Source organism: Synchytrium microbalum (genome assembly GCF_006535985.1).
Source record: "Synchytrium microbalum strain JEL517 chromosome Unknown SmJEL517_scf0012, whole genome shotgun sequence".
Lineage (NCBI taxonomy): Eukaryota > Fungi > Chytridiomycota > Chytridiomycetes > Synchytriales > Synchytriaceae > Synchytrium > Synchytrium microbalum.
In genome coordinates, this window is record NW_022158361.1 from 501,698 (window position 1) to 518,975 (window position 17,278).

Sequence of the window (17,278 nt, forward strand, 5' to 3'; positions counted from 1 at the left end):
CTCGTCCAGCGCCAAAATCGATCAGACAGAAATTCACCGCGACCTTGTAGCTTCCGTTGGCCCACGTTCGTGTACTGATAAGAGTTTTAGCATCAACTAGTTCACAAAGTAACGATGAGGTAGTTCAATGCGTCCCCAACGCGTGATCTCTTCTCGGTCTTGAACTTTGATCAGCAACTGGAATGTTCATAGAAAACATAGCAAATCAGCATCGATCGGTAGCAGAGAAGAAAGCCATGGCTGCCGACGCTCCAAGACCATCAGTGTACTTAATCCAAGACAGAGCTTTCATATGGGATGCACAATGTAAGCTCATTTTGCGGTTTTTTCTTTCTTTGAAGCAAAATCAATCACGTTTAAGCTCACTGCACCTTACTTTCTTAGCTGCCATCATACTGCGCCGTGACTATCGAATAGTAGGAGCACTAGTTGGCACACTGCCTAGAATGCCTTCGCAGAATTGGTTTATGGGATTGCCGATTGAATTGTCAATTGAGGAGGTCTCGCTTCTCGTTAAACGAGGTAATGTGAAGTGAAAATTTATCACGCGAATATCGTTATATATTCTTTATTTCGTTACTGACACGTTTACTTTGAACCTGAAGATGTTATTGATTTGGTTGATGATGCATCTTGTTTACGAGAACCGACAGAAGAAGACATGGCGGTATTAGAGGCACAATATCAGGCTGAATACCAAGTATATGCCGCCCAACGAGCTAAAGTTAATGAGTTACGGGCTATACAGGGTCGTCAGATGGCTGCTAGTAGAGCTCGGACTAAATCCTCAGAGGAGGCATCAAAAGCCACTACTACTATACCGTTTGACGCCGAGGATGCCGATAACGGGAATTTTTTTGCTCCTGTAAAGACAATCAATACGACACCATCACAATCGGATGCAATAGAAGGCCCCGAACAGCAGCAAAACGCAGCACCCACAACACCCACATCACCCTCAAGTAAAAAACCCTCCATCACACTCCCACCACACCCAATATCCACATTCACATCCTCAATCCGTCTCCCATGGTTCAAACCAACACCACTCAACAAAGCAGACATACCAGCACGATACACAACACCAACAGTCACATCCAAAATATTCGAGGATTTGTGGAATCGAGGATATTTTATGTCGGCTGGGTCCAAGTTTGGTGGGAAGTGGTGTGCATATCCGGGTGATCCGATGCGGTATCATAGTAATTATGTGCTGAATTTGTTGGATGATGTTGGGTCGGATATGAAGGAGTTGGTTGCGGGTGGGCGTTTAGGTGGTGCGGTTAAGAAACAGTATGTGGTGTGCTCGTGGGATGCTGTGAACGATGAGCCGGTGTACTTTTGTGTGGAATGGACCGGTTGGATTTGACTCATTACAAAGTCCAGAAGGTGATGGAGAACAAAGTCACAAATGTAGGATAGCAATGAAGACAGCTCGCAGTTGACAGATAGTAATATAAACATATACATAATTTACAAAGCAACAAACAGTCTTCAAGTTTTTTATGCAAGTTTATATATTCGTGTGATGACTAGTATACAAAGAGAACCACAATCGCAGTCTGTCCAAAACGGTTATGTGCTCATGCGAGTTTCAGATCATCAGGCAACCTAGGCAGCAATTGATGGAATACCACTGATGATGTCGCTACGTTTGGACTGCCAATTAAAATCTATGCAAAAAACGATTTCTTCAGAGGAAGGTCTTTACAAACCCAAGCAACCCCCATTCTGACAAACCTCCACATCACGTTCACGACCAAGCTCTCGTAATTCACGAGCCTCAGAAAACGTCATTCCTCCAGAAACGAACACAAAGATCTTCTTGTACTGAGAAGGATGTGGACGACCGCCTCCCACAAGCCTCCTAAATGTTTAAAATGATGAGAACGCAAAAAAGAGTACAATTGTCGTTGAAGCATGATTCATACCTGAATCCAGAAAACACGTTTCCCAAGGTACCACCGTATGGAATATGCGGCAAATCTTCAACCTCACTAACTGCACTTGCTCTACTGCTTCCCTCACTGCCGAACGGATCTGCTGCAGCACCTCCAACACCAGGCAGCACATCCATCACAACCTGTTTCAGCAACGAAACATACGGTATTGGACTCTTACTCTTCAGCACATGTCGATAGGACGGTGTATGCAGATTCGATCTGGCAGATGCCATGGTCCGTAACGTTCTAAAAGCATTCGTGACCCATGTTTCGATATCCATTCGGACAAGTCTTGCATCGTCGTCATCTGCAGCAGTTGCACTTGCTGGTATTAGTGCTTTGATGAATGTGCTAATCAACACGAGCTCTTCGTCTTCTGGGATATCTATAGTAGAGCCCAGTAATGCGTATATGTATGTGGTGAGACATAGGACGTCTCGGATGGTGAATACGGAAGGACGTCCAGGTGTAGGTATGAGCTCGATTAGCTGGTGGAAGGTCGATACGGCATCACCGGTTTCTGATAGTGAGAGGGCGATCGTCTTTTCTATTGATACCAGCTCGTCCCATTTGGAGTTTGCACTATGAAACATTTATTGGTATTCGTGACGTGTTTGCTATTGCAAATGGTGTATACACACCATTCTTGGAATGATTCCACAGCAGCAGACAGAATTTGTAATAAGTTTCCGTATCGATAGAACGCTCGTTCGTTGCCTACAAAAGAGGACAACAGCTTCTGTAGTTGTGTAAGGGTAACTTTCCCCAAAATCTAATTCGTGACAATAAGCAATAAGCAAAAACGAAAACAACATTCAAATATGAAGATGGAGGTATCACCTTCGGTAGTTTCACATCTGGCACTACTTTACCAATCAAATCTACCAGTCTCTTCCTAACGACGGAAAGCGAGTCAGGGCGCAAAAAAGTGGGTCAGTACGAATTTGTATGGTAAATACCTCACAGCTACAAGTCCATCTCTCTGCCCCACCATAACTAGCGCTGATATCAGAGCCACCGAATCTGGATCCATTCCATGTGCTATACTAGCACGACCTAGACTATTAGCTCCATCACCACACAATGCTTCTGGATTTATCGATAAATCCACTGATCCAGAAGTCACTCGTGGCAACAACGAATATGCTTGATCCAGTATATTATCAGAGTGCATTGTTGGAGAAACCAAATCAAGAGTCTGTTGCAATTGGAGTCAGCAATGATTATAGTGGATAAGTGGCTGTTTTGGCATTCGGTAAGAAGGTAACACTTACTCGATCAAACAGAATCACAGCAATTCCATTACCAGAGTCTCTTCTTGGTGATGCAGCTGAACGTGAGACAATAAAACGACCAAGCTGTCGAGATGTTTCACCTATCATCAGTGTTCAGCAAGTGCAAAAATAAAGCTGAGCAATCACGTTACTACACTACCAATAGCGAATATCTCATCGCGTAGGTGCGATACATCAAGAAAGGTCATGAGTGAAGTTCCAAGCTGCTGTATGTCTGCCTAGTTCCGTGTAGGAATGTTAATTCAATTCTTGGGTTGAGAGTGCTTGAGTCACGAAAAAAGATGTACCTGGAAGCCTGGTTGATTCTCAGCACGCGTTGAGGTAGAAGGTAGAGCAGGAAACAGTAAGCTCGAACCAGGAAACAGCACTACATAGTCCGACAGCAACGACCACGTTAGCGGCAAATGTTCGATAGACACCATATAATCTCCAGCAAAATTCGGATCGTGTCTACAATAACAGAAAGCCATTTAGGTAAAGCTCAAAGACTTCGTTCAGGGAAACACTGCATCAAATACCACTCGAGTCGATAGATTTACCTTGCAGCGCTTTCAGACATCCAGTCAGCAAGAACACTCTCTACATGTGACCACCAACGTGACGATAATCCACCAGGCTGAGTAGTAGACGCTCCTCCAAATGGTCCAATACTCAAGGACGGGTCAGTTGCAAGTTCTTGTAAGTGAGCATCTTCAGATAGCGTAACAAACAATTTCACGTCCGTGAATCGATGTGAAAGGATGAATTCCTTGATTTCGACGTGACATTTAGCAACATGCTGAGATGTTATAATGACCACTCTTGATGGTAATGACGACCTAAAGTGTTGATGTGTGGATTTTAGTGATTAGATAATGAAGAAAACACGGTCCGAATTAATTAAAGTAGCTAAAATCTAGACTAATGATTGCTTGCCTAAGGTTGGAATCACGTTTTTCATTCAAATCTCTAATGCACATTGCTCCAGATTCGAAAATCGAAGTTATTCCTCCAGGAAGACTCCATTTGAGACATTGAAGAGAAGGCTGGTCCACTAGTAATACAGATCCTGGTAATGAAAGCCTAAGTAAGTCCCATGCTCTTTGACTAGCTTCTCTGAAATTCATTCTTGCGACAACACTTTTGTTTTTGGACAATGAACACTCCATTAAACAGGCTTTAATTGTAGACCAATTTATTAGAATCTCTTATGATAACCGCTACATTACGTCGAAAATCAAACGTCATCAATCGCTGAACTTTGGTCGAGATCTGGGCATCATTTTCGCATTGACCAAACACCCATGGGAGGCTTTTCTCAATTCATTCCTGCCCATTTTCCTTTTGAAATGCCTATGATCAGGAGGTCATGTGGCATCTTGAAAGATTCGCTGAGCAAAGTGTGCAAGGTGTTTGCACACTGCCACCTCTAGTTTGTTCACGAAAGTTGTTTTATTGTATCAAGTCAATCAACCATTTCAACTACCAAGGATCATCAAAAATGCCTAAATTGTATACCCTTTTCGTGATAATATGGCTAGCCAAAGTCGTTTCAGCATCTAGTGAGTGTGGTTATTCTTGACAAAACTTGTCTTTGTTACTCAGAACTCATCCAGCTCCCTCCCCCTTATTTCGTTAAGCTCTGCAATCACTTGCAGATTCAATTTCATTACTTGCCACATACAGCATGGTCATCGACCCTGCAACGAAACAAGAGGTTCCACAGGCTGATAGCTTGTACCATGTAGTGCTAAAGCCGGGTCAATCAGCCCCAGTTGCCTATGAGAACTTTCTACGTGAACAGCATATTCAATCCGCTTGGGTGGTTCTCAAAACCCTTCATGGTAGAACCCAGATGGCGCAGTGGACGCAAATCAGGCTCAACGAACGCACCAATGTGTATGAAACCACACCAGCCTTGCTCTACATTGATAAAGACACTGTACGATACTATCCAGACATTCCGCTGGAAGAATCAACTCAAGTCATACAAGAACGTCCCTTTGTTCGCTTTCCAGTGACTAGCTTTTTATCCAAGCCTTTGAACTCTGATCATGTAAGTTTTGCATTAACTTTCTGCTATACGGAGTGATTCAACACTCTTACTCATTTCAAACAAAACTTCAATAGAAATTCTCGGTCGAGATCTTTGACAACCTTGTGCCATTTTCTTCGTCTGACGACTTCAACCCAATGACTGCCGACATTAAGACCGTAGCCAGTTATTCAAACTCTGAAACCTCCGGTAGTGAGCCTGGAACTCCAGCAAACGGTGGCTCAGATCGACTGTTTAGTCGCGTTGTTGGCTTGTCTAGTGAATTTATGAGTACCGGTCGTACTGGTCGGGTAACATCAGGATCGTTTCCTCCACGTTTCGACGAGTGGGATGACTTTGAACCAGTGCTACAACCGGTAAACAAAAGAATACCGCTTCGTTTTACTTTGGCACCCAATTCTCTCTAACACTGCCGCTTGAATTTAGGAGAGTCCATTCGGATCTACTCGATATGATTTCACACAGTATTCAGCTGTTGCCGATAGTACGAGAACTCAAGTTTTTGAAGGAGTCATCTCATCTACACCAGTCTGGGTAAGTTGCACATATCAGGGCAAAACTTATTTATTTTGACGCACGTCATTTTCTGATTATTGACCACATCAAACGTTTCTGAAAAATTAGGATCTCTCACGGTCAAACACTTTAGGTAGACTGGGTGAAGGACTTGGTCGATTCACAGAGGTAAATGCTGCTTCAGGCCTATCGACGCGCAGAGGGAATAACCACACTGCCTCTTGAGCTATTTAAAATGAAGTTTTCCTTTTTCAACTTTGATGACATTCTAACATTTCCCACCTTGCTTTTGGGAATAGAACGAGTTCCTGCCAGGACTCCATGATGGCGCTCACACACCGGACTCCTACAGTGATTTCTCCTACAGTCCTTTTGACTCACCTGTCTTTCGACGTGTAACTCCAATGGTTGATTCTTTTCTGAGTACTGGTCAGGTATCACATTCAGAGACTTCTGGTACTTGGGAAGACCATCTATATTCTGGCCCATGGGACTCCGTAGTACATGCTGTGAGTTGTCTCATGTGGAGTTGCAATTCTTCCCTTCTCGTGGTGGCCCTTAATTGCATATTGACCTTCCGAATGTTTTTCGCCAGACGCCCCAGTTCGAACCTTCTCATCATAACCGATTCCTCCATGATACTGCTGCTTATACCCTTACTGGTATTCAAAACCAGGTGTTTGAAAAAGTCATTCGACCAGAAGGAGCACCTCAATGGGTAAGTTGTTAGTTGGGAAAGGGGAGTCAGGTTGGTGAATTCCTGTCCTGAATTTGGTATTTCTTGTAGGATGTAACACCCTCTGGTGCCAATTCACCAGCTTTAGAATTCAGTCCCGCTGAAGAACAAATTCTCTTAGAGCGTTTGGAACGCGCACACCAGGTGTTTCAAGACTTGGCAGATGGATATGCGAAAAAGGGCATCGAGCTGCCTCTTAAGGTATTCATTACTTTCATTTGAAAAGTGTCTAAAGACGTCGTCTCATCTTTTTTGCATTTAGAGTCGCCATTTCTTGGAAGGAATTGATCAAGAACTTAAATACTATCCAAGGGTGCACGATACGCCTCCTCCCGTCACTGAGAAGAAACCTCCTCCAGTCATTACGAGCAAGCGTGTGGCTCCCCCTCCTCCAGTCTTTGCGACAAGGATTGTTGATCCACCAAGGATTGAGAAGGATCACGCAGTTGATCCACATCAAGTGAGTTAACTTGCCTTTTGTTCAGTACGTGCAAGCTCTTCTTTGCTATGGGTTCATTCTCACACACGATATATTTCATTCATTAGACTGAGCTCAAGGAGTTGGTCCCAGTATCCCCAGTTGAAACCCCTTTGATCAGCGTAAAGAAACTCTACGCTACGTCTTTCATCTTGATGGCCATTGGAACTGGCATCTCACTATCAGGAGTGGGTGCTCCTATTGGTGGTGCCTTCGTCATTGCGGGTTTGGCTGTTGGATCGTTGGGTTTTGCCACTCATGTGCTGTCGGTGAGTCTTAGAATGGGCTATTGGAACAAATGTCATCCTTGTATCATTGTAATTAATTCATCTAATTCACTTTCGCTATTGTCTTAGGCTGTCATGAAAAGCATTCGTAAAGACCAAGCAAAATCAGCTTGGATTAAAGCAAACCGAGCTTCGCATCCACCAAATTCAATTTCATATGGTCACGAATATGCCGCATACGGAAATTCTTCACCTATCAACCGTCAGCCGTTAAAGTCTGGCTCGGGAAGAGGATCACCAAGAAATCGTACTCCTGTAAGACCTCATCCCAATACTCACTAATGGAAAACCTTGAAAACAGGGCTTAGGAGCATTCTGTGTGTTTTCTTTATACCCTCAATTGAATATTTAATAAATAAGATTCTTTGACAAAACTCGTGTCCAGTGTATTTCTACCATTCGTTTCACAAAGATCCAAAGAGACCATTGCTATGTGCGCTGTTATGGTACTAAATGCATTCGCGTGGACTTGTTTTGAAGAATTTCAAAAGTATCGTTTGGAACCCGCTTTCACTTGTCTCAAAGTCGATTCATATTCCAGCACACTACACAACTTTGAACCGTTGGGGGATTAGCCGAATTGATGTCCCAACCATATTGTGCAAGTGTACATGTTGTTGCACACACACCAATCACTGTTGTCCAGAAAAGTTGTTCACTGTCTCAAAGCAGAGCAACAACCATCCCAGTCACCAAAGATGTCGAAAGTGTATACAATATTTCTGATATTATGGCTCGCAAACAGTGTGGCTGCTGTCCGTAAGTGGTTTTACTACTCTTGCTTCTCTTTTCTCTTGTTGCTGCTTTTCCTTTCACTTCCATAATCTGAAACTGATATTGATCCTATCATCTTGTAGCCTTCCAATTCATTGCGAACCAAGTCTCACTATTCGCAATATACCACATCGCCAAAGACCCTGCAACAAAACAAGAGATTCCCATGGCTTCCCAGTTGAATTTTGTAGTCCCCACCCTGTCACAAACACGATCTGAAGCCTACGAGGCTTTCTTACGTGCACGCAACATCAAGTCAATCTTGGTATCTCTCGGTACTGACGTGTCCAAATGGCAAGAAATCCGACTGAATGAAGTAACAAATTCGTATGAGACTACGGATATGATGGTCACTGTGAATCATGATACTGCTTCTTACTATCCAGCCACGCCAGAGGGCTTGCCACAAGGTCACGGAGGTCGTCGTCCTGCTTTAACTTACCCTGTTGTATCATTCCTTTCCAACCCTCTGAACTCGAACCATGTGTGTTTTCTTCTGACGGTTCACGCGCAAAGTCTGAAACGAAACCAATCACTGACTTTTATCCTTCCGCATAGAAATACTCGACAATGGTTTCTGGCAGAGAAGCAAGATTTGTAATTTGGCCTGCCAGTGCGAAAGAGTCATTCAATCCAAAGACTGCTGGTATCCACGTATTTGACACCACCGCACGTTATCCAAACTCGGAAAGCTCGGACAGTGATACGGACATGCCAGAGAAGAAACGTAAAGTAGGATTGTTTAGAAGTGTAGCTCGTAGTATAAACACCTTTTTGCGTACTGCTCGTACTGGACGTGTACCACCACCTGCTCCTCCTTTACCTCTCAGTCCTGCTTCTACTGTGGAGGAGGTTGAGTTACAGCCAGTGACACAGCAGGTATCCAAAGGATAAAACTCGTTGACTTTTCGCAATGGACTATTTCTAAATTTTCCTCGTTGAATCTTGCCATTCTAGGAGAATCCATTCACTGTATTAGAACCTACAATAGAGGAATTGACTCCTCGTGCTGTTGTTAACGGTAGAAAGACCCAAGTTATTGACACGGTCCTCTCCCGTCCCATCTGGGTATGTTTCTTCAACCAACTTTGAGACTCATTTTGATCACATTCTGACTGCTTTAATATATAGGATGTAACACCTCCCGGTTCCAAAACTCCAGGCAGCAAAGGCCAAGAATACTTTAGTACCCTTGAGCGGTTGATATTGGTGAACGACGCTTTGGAAGCCTGGAAAGCTGAGAATCTCATGCGTGGAATATCTACACCCCCTCTTGAGGTAAGTTGAATGAAGATTTCTGTTTGACTTTTGGGAGACGTACCCTGATTCTTTTGCATTTTGGGTTTCCTTGAATAGAATAAAGCTCTGTTAGCAGGACTCAACGATGGCTCTGGTACACCACCAGCCTATGAGAAAAACAGGCGTGTTGGTCCATCTGGGGCTGATACACCGTATACAGATGCACCTAAAGTATGTTAGCTTGCATTGAGATAGCGTCTCGCGGGGGCTTTTTGGCTCAATTCTTAACCCACACTTTGCTTTGAATTCTCTTAGACTGGAATCAAAGGTCTAGCTCCAGTGTTCCCTGCCGAGAAACCTCTGATCAGTGTCAAGAGCCTCTACGCCACTACTTTCATTTTGTTCGCCATTGGAACTGGCATCTCACTGTCGGGAGTGGGGGCTCCTATTGGTGGTGCCTTCATTCTAGCTGGATTGGCTATTGGAGCTTGGACTCTTGCAATACATGTGTTGTCGGTGAGTTCAAAGACTAGTAGTGTTTGTTACGGACTATTTATTGAACGTCTTTGCTTCGTGAACAATAGGCCGTCAAGAAAAATATTCTCAAAGGCCAAGAAAAATCAACCTGGATTAAAGCTTATAGAGCTTCTCAACCACCTAACTCTTTTTAAATGGCAATCAATATGCTGCGTATCGAGATTCTCGACGCGTCAAGCCTCAGCCGATGAATTCTGGCCCTGGTCGAGGATCACCAAGACTTCGTTTTCCTGCAAAGCCTGATACTGGTGCTAGTGGAATGCCTTGAAAGCAAGGGTTACAGAAATTGCTTTGTGTTAGATGTTTAACCCAAATCACATTGAAATATACCGTCTATTATTGAAACTCTGTGTGTGATAATGCTGAGAATATCGTCTTGACGAGTTGGTAGACTCCCTATAGAAGGAACAGCATGGAGACAGAGCACTCACGCAGCATGGTTGGTGATTTATGGATCATATACAATTTGTTTTTGTCAGATTATTTTGGACTGCTAGGTCACATCCAAAAAATTGGTTTGTATTGACCATGCATGCCATTCCAACTTTCGATTTAGTGCATTGTCTCCATCAATGCAGTATTCATCCCAAGTGTGCAAAATGGAAATTGCGGTGTGCCAGATATTGGTGGATCGTTATCCGTTCCCAAAAGTGATGAAAGGTGTACGCACAGACACCAACTCTTTCAACATTCCTAATTTGGCTCAAGTCTCTATCAGCAAACAAGGCTCTTATTCAGCATATGATACCCCTACTGTTCCTAGCTAAGCTCGGTCTCCATGCTGTTCCCTCTATAGGGAGCCATGCATTCAGCTCAGTTGTGCATGTAAGCGACAATCGAACAAGTATGGTATAACAGCAAATTGACCTCATCTCTAACTCTTTCCTTCCCTCTTTGTTAGGCTCCATCGTTCGTCGTAAATCAAGTAGCAGAAGATTTGGCACGACGAGCAGCCGTCGCTGTATTGAGAAACCAAGTCATTGAAAAAGTTGTGCACAAAGCTCTCCCAGAAAAGTACAGCCAAAATCCTAATGTTTTGAACACGTTAACTATGGTGAATGACGCTTTGGAAGGGTGGGCATCCAAGAATCATGGGAAAGAAATCGCTACACCTCCTGTTGAGGTATGGACATTAAAGCTTGCTGTTTAGTTATCAATCCAGCCTTCGATACAACGCTTTTTTAATGTGTCGATAGAAGCGCACTGAAGGTTTAGGACAACCTAAAAAGGACTCTCATACTCTTCCAGTCTATGATAAAAATGCTGACCCACCTCAAGTATGTATCCTCTTGTCCCGTCGAAACGCTCTCAGGGCCCTTTCATGCTCGATTCTCAACACTCACCATTCAATACTCCTCGTAGACCACAATCACGGACTTGATTGCAACAGATCCTGGTAGTACACAGCCCGCGGTGTACAATGCCCGTTTCATGACTCGTCAAGTCAATTTTCTAGGGTCTATCGCTTTCTCTATTGGAGTTGGAGCTGGAATTGCTCTGCTTGTGGGAGGATTCACTCCTGCCGGTGTTGGATTAGTCGCTGCAGGTCTGTTCATTGGGTTATCGGTACTCACATGGAATGCTGTGTTGGTGAGATCTTGAAATAAGGTGCCATTTGAGCTTTTCAAGTTTTTATCGATCTGTTTTCGACTTTTTTTCACTAGTATGCTCGCACGATTCGGCAAGGCCGAGACCAATTTGCTTTAATCAAAGCCAGTATGATGCCTGAACTACCTGGATCTTCTTCATCTGGCCACTATGATGCACATAAAAACAATCTACGTCTTGCGGTCGAGCCTGAACTCATATCATCTGGCTATGGGCGAGGGTCAACTAGAGTTCGTACTGCTATTAAGACTCAGCGTGTTCCTGGCGGTAAAGGGTTTCGTTGAAACCCCAACGAAGTAACAAGAATGCACGCCGTTTCTTGAGAAAGGTTTCAAACCAACCCTTATACATTATGAATATATCGGTTTGCTCTCTTCATAAGGAAAGTCTGCGTGTGGTGCTATTTCGACATGCAGAACAAAGTTCATCAAGAAACCTCAAGGTGTGCGGTTGGTGATGTACGTCTTCTGCGGTACATACCGCTTTCTGTCTACAAGTTTCCGGAATGCATCACGATGTCACAAATCAGGCTGCAGAAAACTTGGCTTGAAGAGTTGTTTGATCTACCTGTGGGCGTCGCGCCTGAACCGATACACCCGGGCTATGGTCGAGCATCGCCAAGGATCGTACTCGTCGAACGAATCTGGGCGTGCGTAGAAAATAGACGTCGTGCGTACATGACAGTGCATGCATGACAGTGTATCGGCTTTTCTGCGTTCATTTTCAAACATGGGATAATCGCATAACAAATGCAGATGTGGACTGATTTACTTTTACTAAGTGTGTGGTATATTTGCTACATCAATTTACAAACTTAGAATATAAGCGAAGCTATATGAATATATGCAAAGCGCCCATCCTATAAAGCAAATACTAGTCCTCCTGCATAAGCAACAATCACGCCCCATCATCAGATATACAGCACGTACACACACTCCCCTCTCATACCACCCATTTGCAACACACGTTGCCACGTTGCCACCTCCAATCAACAACTCATAGCTCTACACCTGGCTCATCATCCGCCCACGCAAACCGCGACTTTCTCACATCCTTAACAATAGGCCCCACAAGAACCCCCGACTGAATCAACTCATCCCAGCAGCTTTGCGCAATACGTACAAGACCATCATTCTTCCTAGGAGACCATCCAGCGACAACACCCAACGCAACCGATAATCGACTACGCAAGTTGAAGAGCCCAGTAAAATTGACTTCAGCGGTCGGATGAGATTGACAAATAGCACCCAGTATGATTATAGCGAGACAGTATGCGTCAGCTGCGTATTCGGCATGTTGAGGTGCAGTCAACAGGTATGTATAGAATTGGGATACGATGAGATGAAGGGTTGATAGGACATCCTTGTTGTTTTTGGATGATTCGATGATATCGAGTACATGTTTGTACTCGAAGGCGTGGTTGGTGATACCGAGTAATTCGAGTAGCAGGACACGAGCGTATTGGTATACAGAGTCGTATTGATATTTGCCCCTTTTAAGTCGATGCGGAAATTTTTCGAGTGCGTCCTTATCTTGTTCAGTCAGTGGTGTATTGTGTGTCTCAATCAAGATCGAGAGACATTGACGTAGCAGTTGGACTTCGTTGGCTTGGTAGTGGATTGTTGGGATGTGGAACCAGAGCTTATGGTCAAAGTAGATAGCATCTTTGAGTAGCTTCTTGGCTCGAGTGTAGTCACCCAACTCAATCAAGAAGAGAGCGCGCCAGAAATCGAATGAGCCATAGCGAGATGAGAGGACTTTCAGTTTGTCACTAACAATGATTCGAACGAAAATCGATATTTGTTGCTAGCAGCAGGCCAAAAAACCGCTTCAAAGCATGCAATTATAGCTCACCACTCATCCAGACCTTTAACAGCAAGCTTGAGACGTTCAGTGCGAGTAAGCACTAGACCATTCTCATCATACATTGGCCACATCATAGCCTTGACCAGTGCAAGATGGAATTTGAAGGTGACGAGACGGTCTTCATGAGCTGTGGCTTCATCCGTAGTTTCAGATCCAGCTTCTTCCTATGAACGAAATAGATGGTTAATGAATCCATTTCTTGTTGAGATACCCAGGAATCCACGATGCAAAAATTGGTAAAAACCACAATAATATGTACGAGCGACCACTCACTTTACTTCTCCTAGCCCTATACTTCTCAACCCTCTTCTTCTTCTCACGCACTCGACCACGGTCACGAGGCTCCATCTCATCATTCACTTCAAACTCTGCTCCCATATCATGATCTTCCATATCATCGAGATATTCAGCCATACTGCATGGGAAGCGTGATGTAGCTTTCCGGTTTTCGTTCAAGACTGGTGTGAATTCGTTGATTGTTGATGTGGATGTACTAGCTAGAGCACGAATCATGGTTGCAGTCAAATCAGATGCTGCTTCACCGGTAGTGACGAGGTCTTGTTGGGCGAGTAGCATTGATGGGAGGCGATGTTGGTGGTCTTTGAGAATTGGGTTGTGTGGGTTGTAGACCCGCATAGACTAAACAAGGAGGAGATGAATGTGTAAGATATGATGTGATGACAGCATTGAGAATAAACATCAGAATGGTTCTTTTGCTCATACCTTTGTCAAAGCATCACCAAATATTTGAACACAAAAAGCATTATCATCAGCCAAAAGATTGAGTCCTTCCTTCCACAAGTGCTTGGCGACTTCAAATCGTTCAGCCTAAGGTGAAAACGCAGAGAAAAGTCAATAACTAAAAAAAGTGGCCTGATATTTTTGACAGCCGTTGTTTAGAGTTTAAAGCAAAAGACGACGAATTTACCTCTTCATGATCATCAATATGCACACGATAGAATGACGAGACATCGTATGCTCGGTCTTCATTCTCTACGAGGCCAAATTTGAGATGTTGTGCACCAAATGTAGGAGAGCTTGATGTAAATACAGGACAGATTCATACCAAGAGTCAAGACGAATACATCTGATTGATTGTTCCTATGAACACTGGAAGATTCTTCTGGAGCCATCCTTGTCTCCTTTTCTCTATGGCGTATGTCTTTGCGTCAATGTGAGTTTGGTTTTGTTGGAGAGTTTGGCGGAAAGGAAAGCATTCTTTTCAAGGAGACATGTGTATGTATAGACGCGTTTGAATAGAGAATCGACGGGTTATATCACAAAGAGTCAATAACTAGCACTGTGCATCAGCCGATAACAACCAAAAGTTTCTGCGTGGGATTGAGAGCTCGCCAGTCGTTAGGTATAGGGAACGCTAGTTGCAAACAGCCAGTCAACCAGCTGAAGTCTTCAGTTTCCAGTATTTTATATTTTGGGTATGTGCTAATAATGATGTTGTTTACATGACTCAGCTGCATAAGCTTGCTATACTTTCTGCGTGATTATATACCTCGACAACGGCCAAAGATAATCATATTTGTGTGTGTGAACACTCTAGTAGCGTCCCAAGACATCGTTTCTGGTAGTTTCAGCAACAGCCAGCACTTCATTGATGAGGCTTGTTGGTACATTCAGTGACTCCATGGCTTCTTTCAAATGTCTTGCGACAGCATCAAAGTGCTCGTCTTTCAAACCTAGAGATGGTGATGATGTTTAGGAGTTGCTCATGTTGGTTCTGTGGCGGTTTTCTTTCTTTTTGCGTAAGAGCATACCCATCTTGGCGTGAGCCTCCTTCATGTTCTTGCCATTGTAAGGTTTGCCACCGAGTACGTGGTTGAAGAAGGCCTTTTGCATGCCTCTTTGCCTTTTCATGTTGGTGTTCTGTGTAGTTGAAAACAAGGACGCGAGATTGTCAGCCATGAGTAATGAGTAAAACACACATCTCAATACCAGGCCACTTGCCGTACCTTGAAGAATGGTTGTAGGAGGGGATCAGCTATGACGAGATCATAGAACTTTTCGACACTAAAAAGAAAGAACTGGAGGTTAGAATACAACTGATCAACGTTTCAGAACACGATCGTTCAAAAGTGTACAGCATGACTGAATCTACAGTCACTTACGTAGCATCTACAGCAGGCTCGCCACCAATTCGTTTGTACAATGAGTCAACTTCTGGCTTCTTTTGCTCAGCACCATGGGTATTCTTGTATGCCATGTATCCAATCACACCGACGAGGCCGACGAAACCAGCCACCATAATGGAGGTCCTTGTGTCAGCATCTATTGAGGACATCTAGATTGATCAAGAGAAGAAGGGTGGGTCAGCGAAAAATCCTTTTTCAGAATTGAAAAAAGTGGAGCAAACTTTGCGATCGCTCCTAGCAACAGTAGTAGAAATGCGGTAGATGCAGCAGACGTACCTTTCGATTTTATTGATTATTCTGTACGAGTAGTGATGAAGGCGTAAATAGCAGTGCAGGTTTTATGGAAGTAGAAAACTGGTTTTGTGTGGTGGCAAATTTTGGAACGTTGACTCATCCAAGCACGGCGGGCTGGAAAACTAGTATACTGCGCGAGTCACGGTCTAAAGAAACGAACCGGAATTATTGTTGTGGAGGTTCTCGACCATCGGAATGAGCATCATGAGACTGATAACCTCGCATCTTCCCTGGTGGACGATCAATTTACATGTAACTCACGCCTTTGTTATGTTATAACGTCTAGGCGTGTGGTGGCAATGCGACAATAAACGTTCTCCTTCGTGACCAAACACGACAGCATTCACCGCTCGAGTTGCTTGATTTTCAAACTCCTACGTTGGAAGCCCTGCCCAGTTTGATCTCTCTCTCCCAAAGTATTAGTTGTGGAAGTAATACCTCCAAGCATCCTTAAGCAATGAACTATCTGTGTATAATCGATAGGTAGCATAAATCACGTAGAAAGTCCTCTAAGACACACGAGATCACGGGTTCAAATTGATCGAGAACGTTGAAGCACTTCAAGTAACAAGTGATCTGAAAGCTCACGATCTTGCTGGTCCTACAGGTCGAATTCCACACAAAATCGTTATCTCCTGAATTGCTAAAGGAACAGATTCGAGACATTCACGTCATTGATATTCGCAGCAAGACAAATTTGACTGCTATAATCTTAAAGGAAGCCAAACGACTACGTGTTATTCGGTGTTTCTGTATTGGTACTAACCAAGATGCCAATTGTAAGATCTTTCGGGAATCCGAGTCTGAAATCAACCAACGGTCAGCACTACTACCAGCACCTCCCAAGCTCCGTCTATTTATCATACTTTCACTTATATTGCTGCTGGCTGCCTTCATCGTATTGTGTGGTGGCAGCATGCAGTCAACGTGTCTTGCTTCCTCTAATATGAGACCTGTAGAGGAGCCCTGAGAACATATGTATGGAGGGATACAATTGCCGAATCTACTATATCGGCCATAGGCAGGACTTGTCTAGCACTAGTCTGGCCTGTGACTGAACGCAGTGATTGAAAAGTATCCGCTTCTGAATACAGCGCATGAGAACTTCTCACGACTCTTTATCCTGATTGGGAAATATTGGCACTATGCTGCCCCGTTTGTCATATACTGCCACGTGGTGCCGTGGTTGGAACACTGCCAAGTGGTATACTATTGTCAAACAGACACTCTATCCTCTCATCATAGTTAGGATGAGGCATGATTTAAGCCAAGTACGGGCTAAGTGTAAGCTGAGAGCGGTTATTGTACAGAACAAAGCGGTTGCCGAAAAAGTCCCCTTCTGCAGGAGTCACTTTTCAGAAGCCAAAGGCACAATGCGATGTGCTCCCTGTATTGCAGCAATGGGCTACTTCTGAATTGGGAATTGTGCATAAAGTAATTGCACTTGTGTAGAAAGTAATTATTCGTGATGCAGATGCCTGAGAGATGCTGTCGTATAATTTATACCAGCTAGGAAGCCTTGT

The 17,278-nt window shown here is 43.8% G+C and overlaps 4 protein-coding genes across 4 annotated transcripts; 1 reads left to right on the top strand and 3 right to left on the bottom strand.

Moving 5' to 3' along the window:
* Positions 1 to 236: 236 nt before the first annotated feature.
* On the top strand, positions 237 to 1,369 carry SmJEL517_g02769 (uncharacterized protein; the record flags this gene model as incomplete). Its single annotated transcript, XM_031168697.1, has 3 exons — positions 237 to 306; positions 385 to 522; positions 606 to 1,369. The coding sequence occupies 3 exons, from the start codon at positions 237 to 239 to the stop codon at positions 1,367 to 1,369; spliced, it is 972 nt and encodes a 323-aa protein (XP_031025358.1).
* A 214-nt stretch (positions 1,370 to 1,583) lies between these two features.
* Positions 1,584 to 4,344, bottom strand: SmJEL517_g02770 (uncharacterized protein; the record flags this gene model as incomplete). The annotated part of the gene is made up of 11 exons (XM_031168698.1): positions 1,584 to 1,673; positions 1,741 to 1,867; positions 1,932 to 2,525; positions 2,585 to 2,682; positions 2,784 to 2,838; positions 2,903 to 3,141; positions 3,218 to 3,318; positions 3,378 to 3,456; positions 3,526 to 3,688; positions 3,778 to 4,056; positions 4,196 to 4,344. 11 exons carry the CDS (start codon positions 4,342 to 4,344, stop codon positions 1,584 to 1,586), a joined length of 1,974 nt encoding a protein of 657 aa, XP_031025423.1.
* An 8,100-nt stretch (positions 4,345 to 12,444) lies between these two features.
* Positions 12,445 to 14,447, bottom strand: SmJEL517_g02771 (uncharacterized protein; the record flags this gene model as incomplete). Its single annotated transcript, XM_031168699.1, has 6 exons — positions 12,445 to 13,219; positions 13,303 to 13,478; positions 13,588 to 13,953; positions 14,038 to 14,142; positions 14,243 to 14,307; positions 14,381 to 14,447. The coding sequence occupies 6 exons, from the start codon at positions 14,445 to 14,447 to the stop codon at positions 12,445 to 12,447; spliced, it is 1,554 nt and encodes a 517-aa protein (XP_031025422.1).
* A 421-nt stretch (positions 14,448 to 14,868) lies between these two features.
* Positions 14,869 to 15,610, bottom strand: SmJEL517_g02772 (uncharacterized protein; the record flags this gene model as incomplete). Its single annotated transcript, XM_031168700.1, has 4 exons — positions 14,869 to 15,008; positions 15,087 to 15,195; positions 15,282 to 15,339; positions 15,438 to 15,610. 4 exons carry the CDS (start codon positions 15,608 to 15,610, stop codon positions 14,869 to 14,871), a joined length of 480 nt encoding a protein of 159 aa, XP_031025421.1.
* Between the last annotated feature and the right edge of the window lie 1,668 nt (positions 15,611 to 17,278).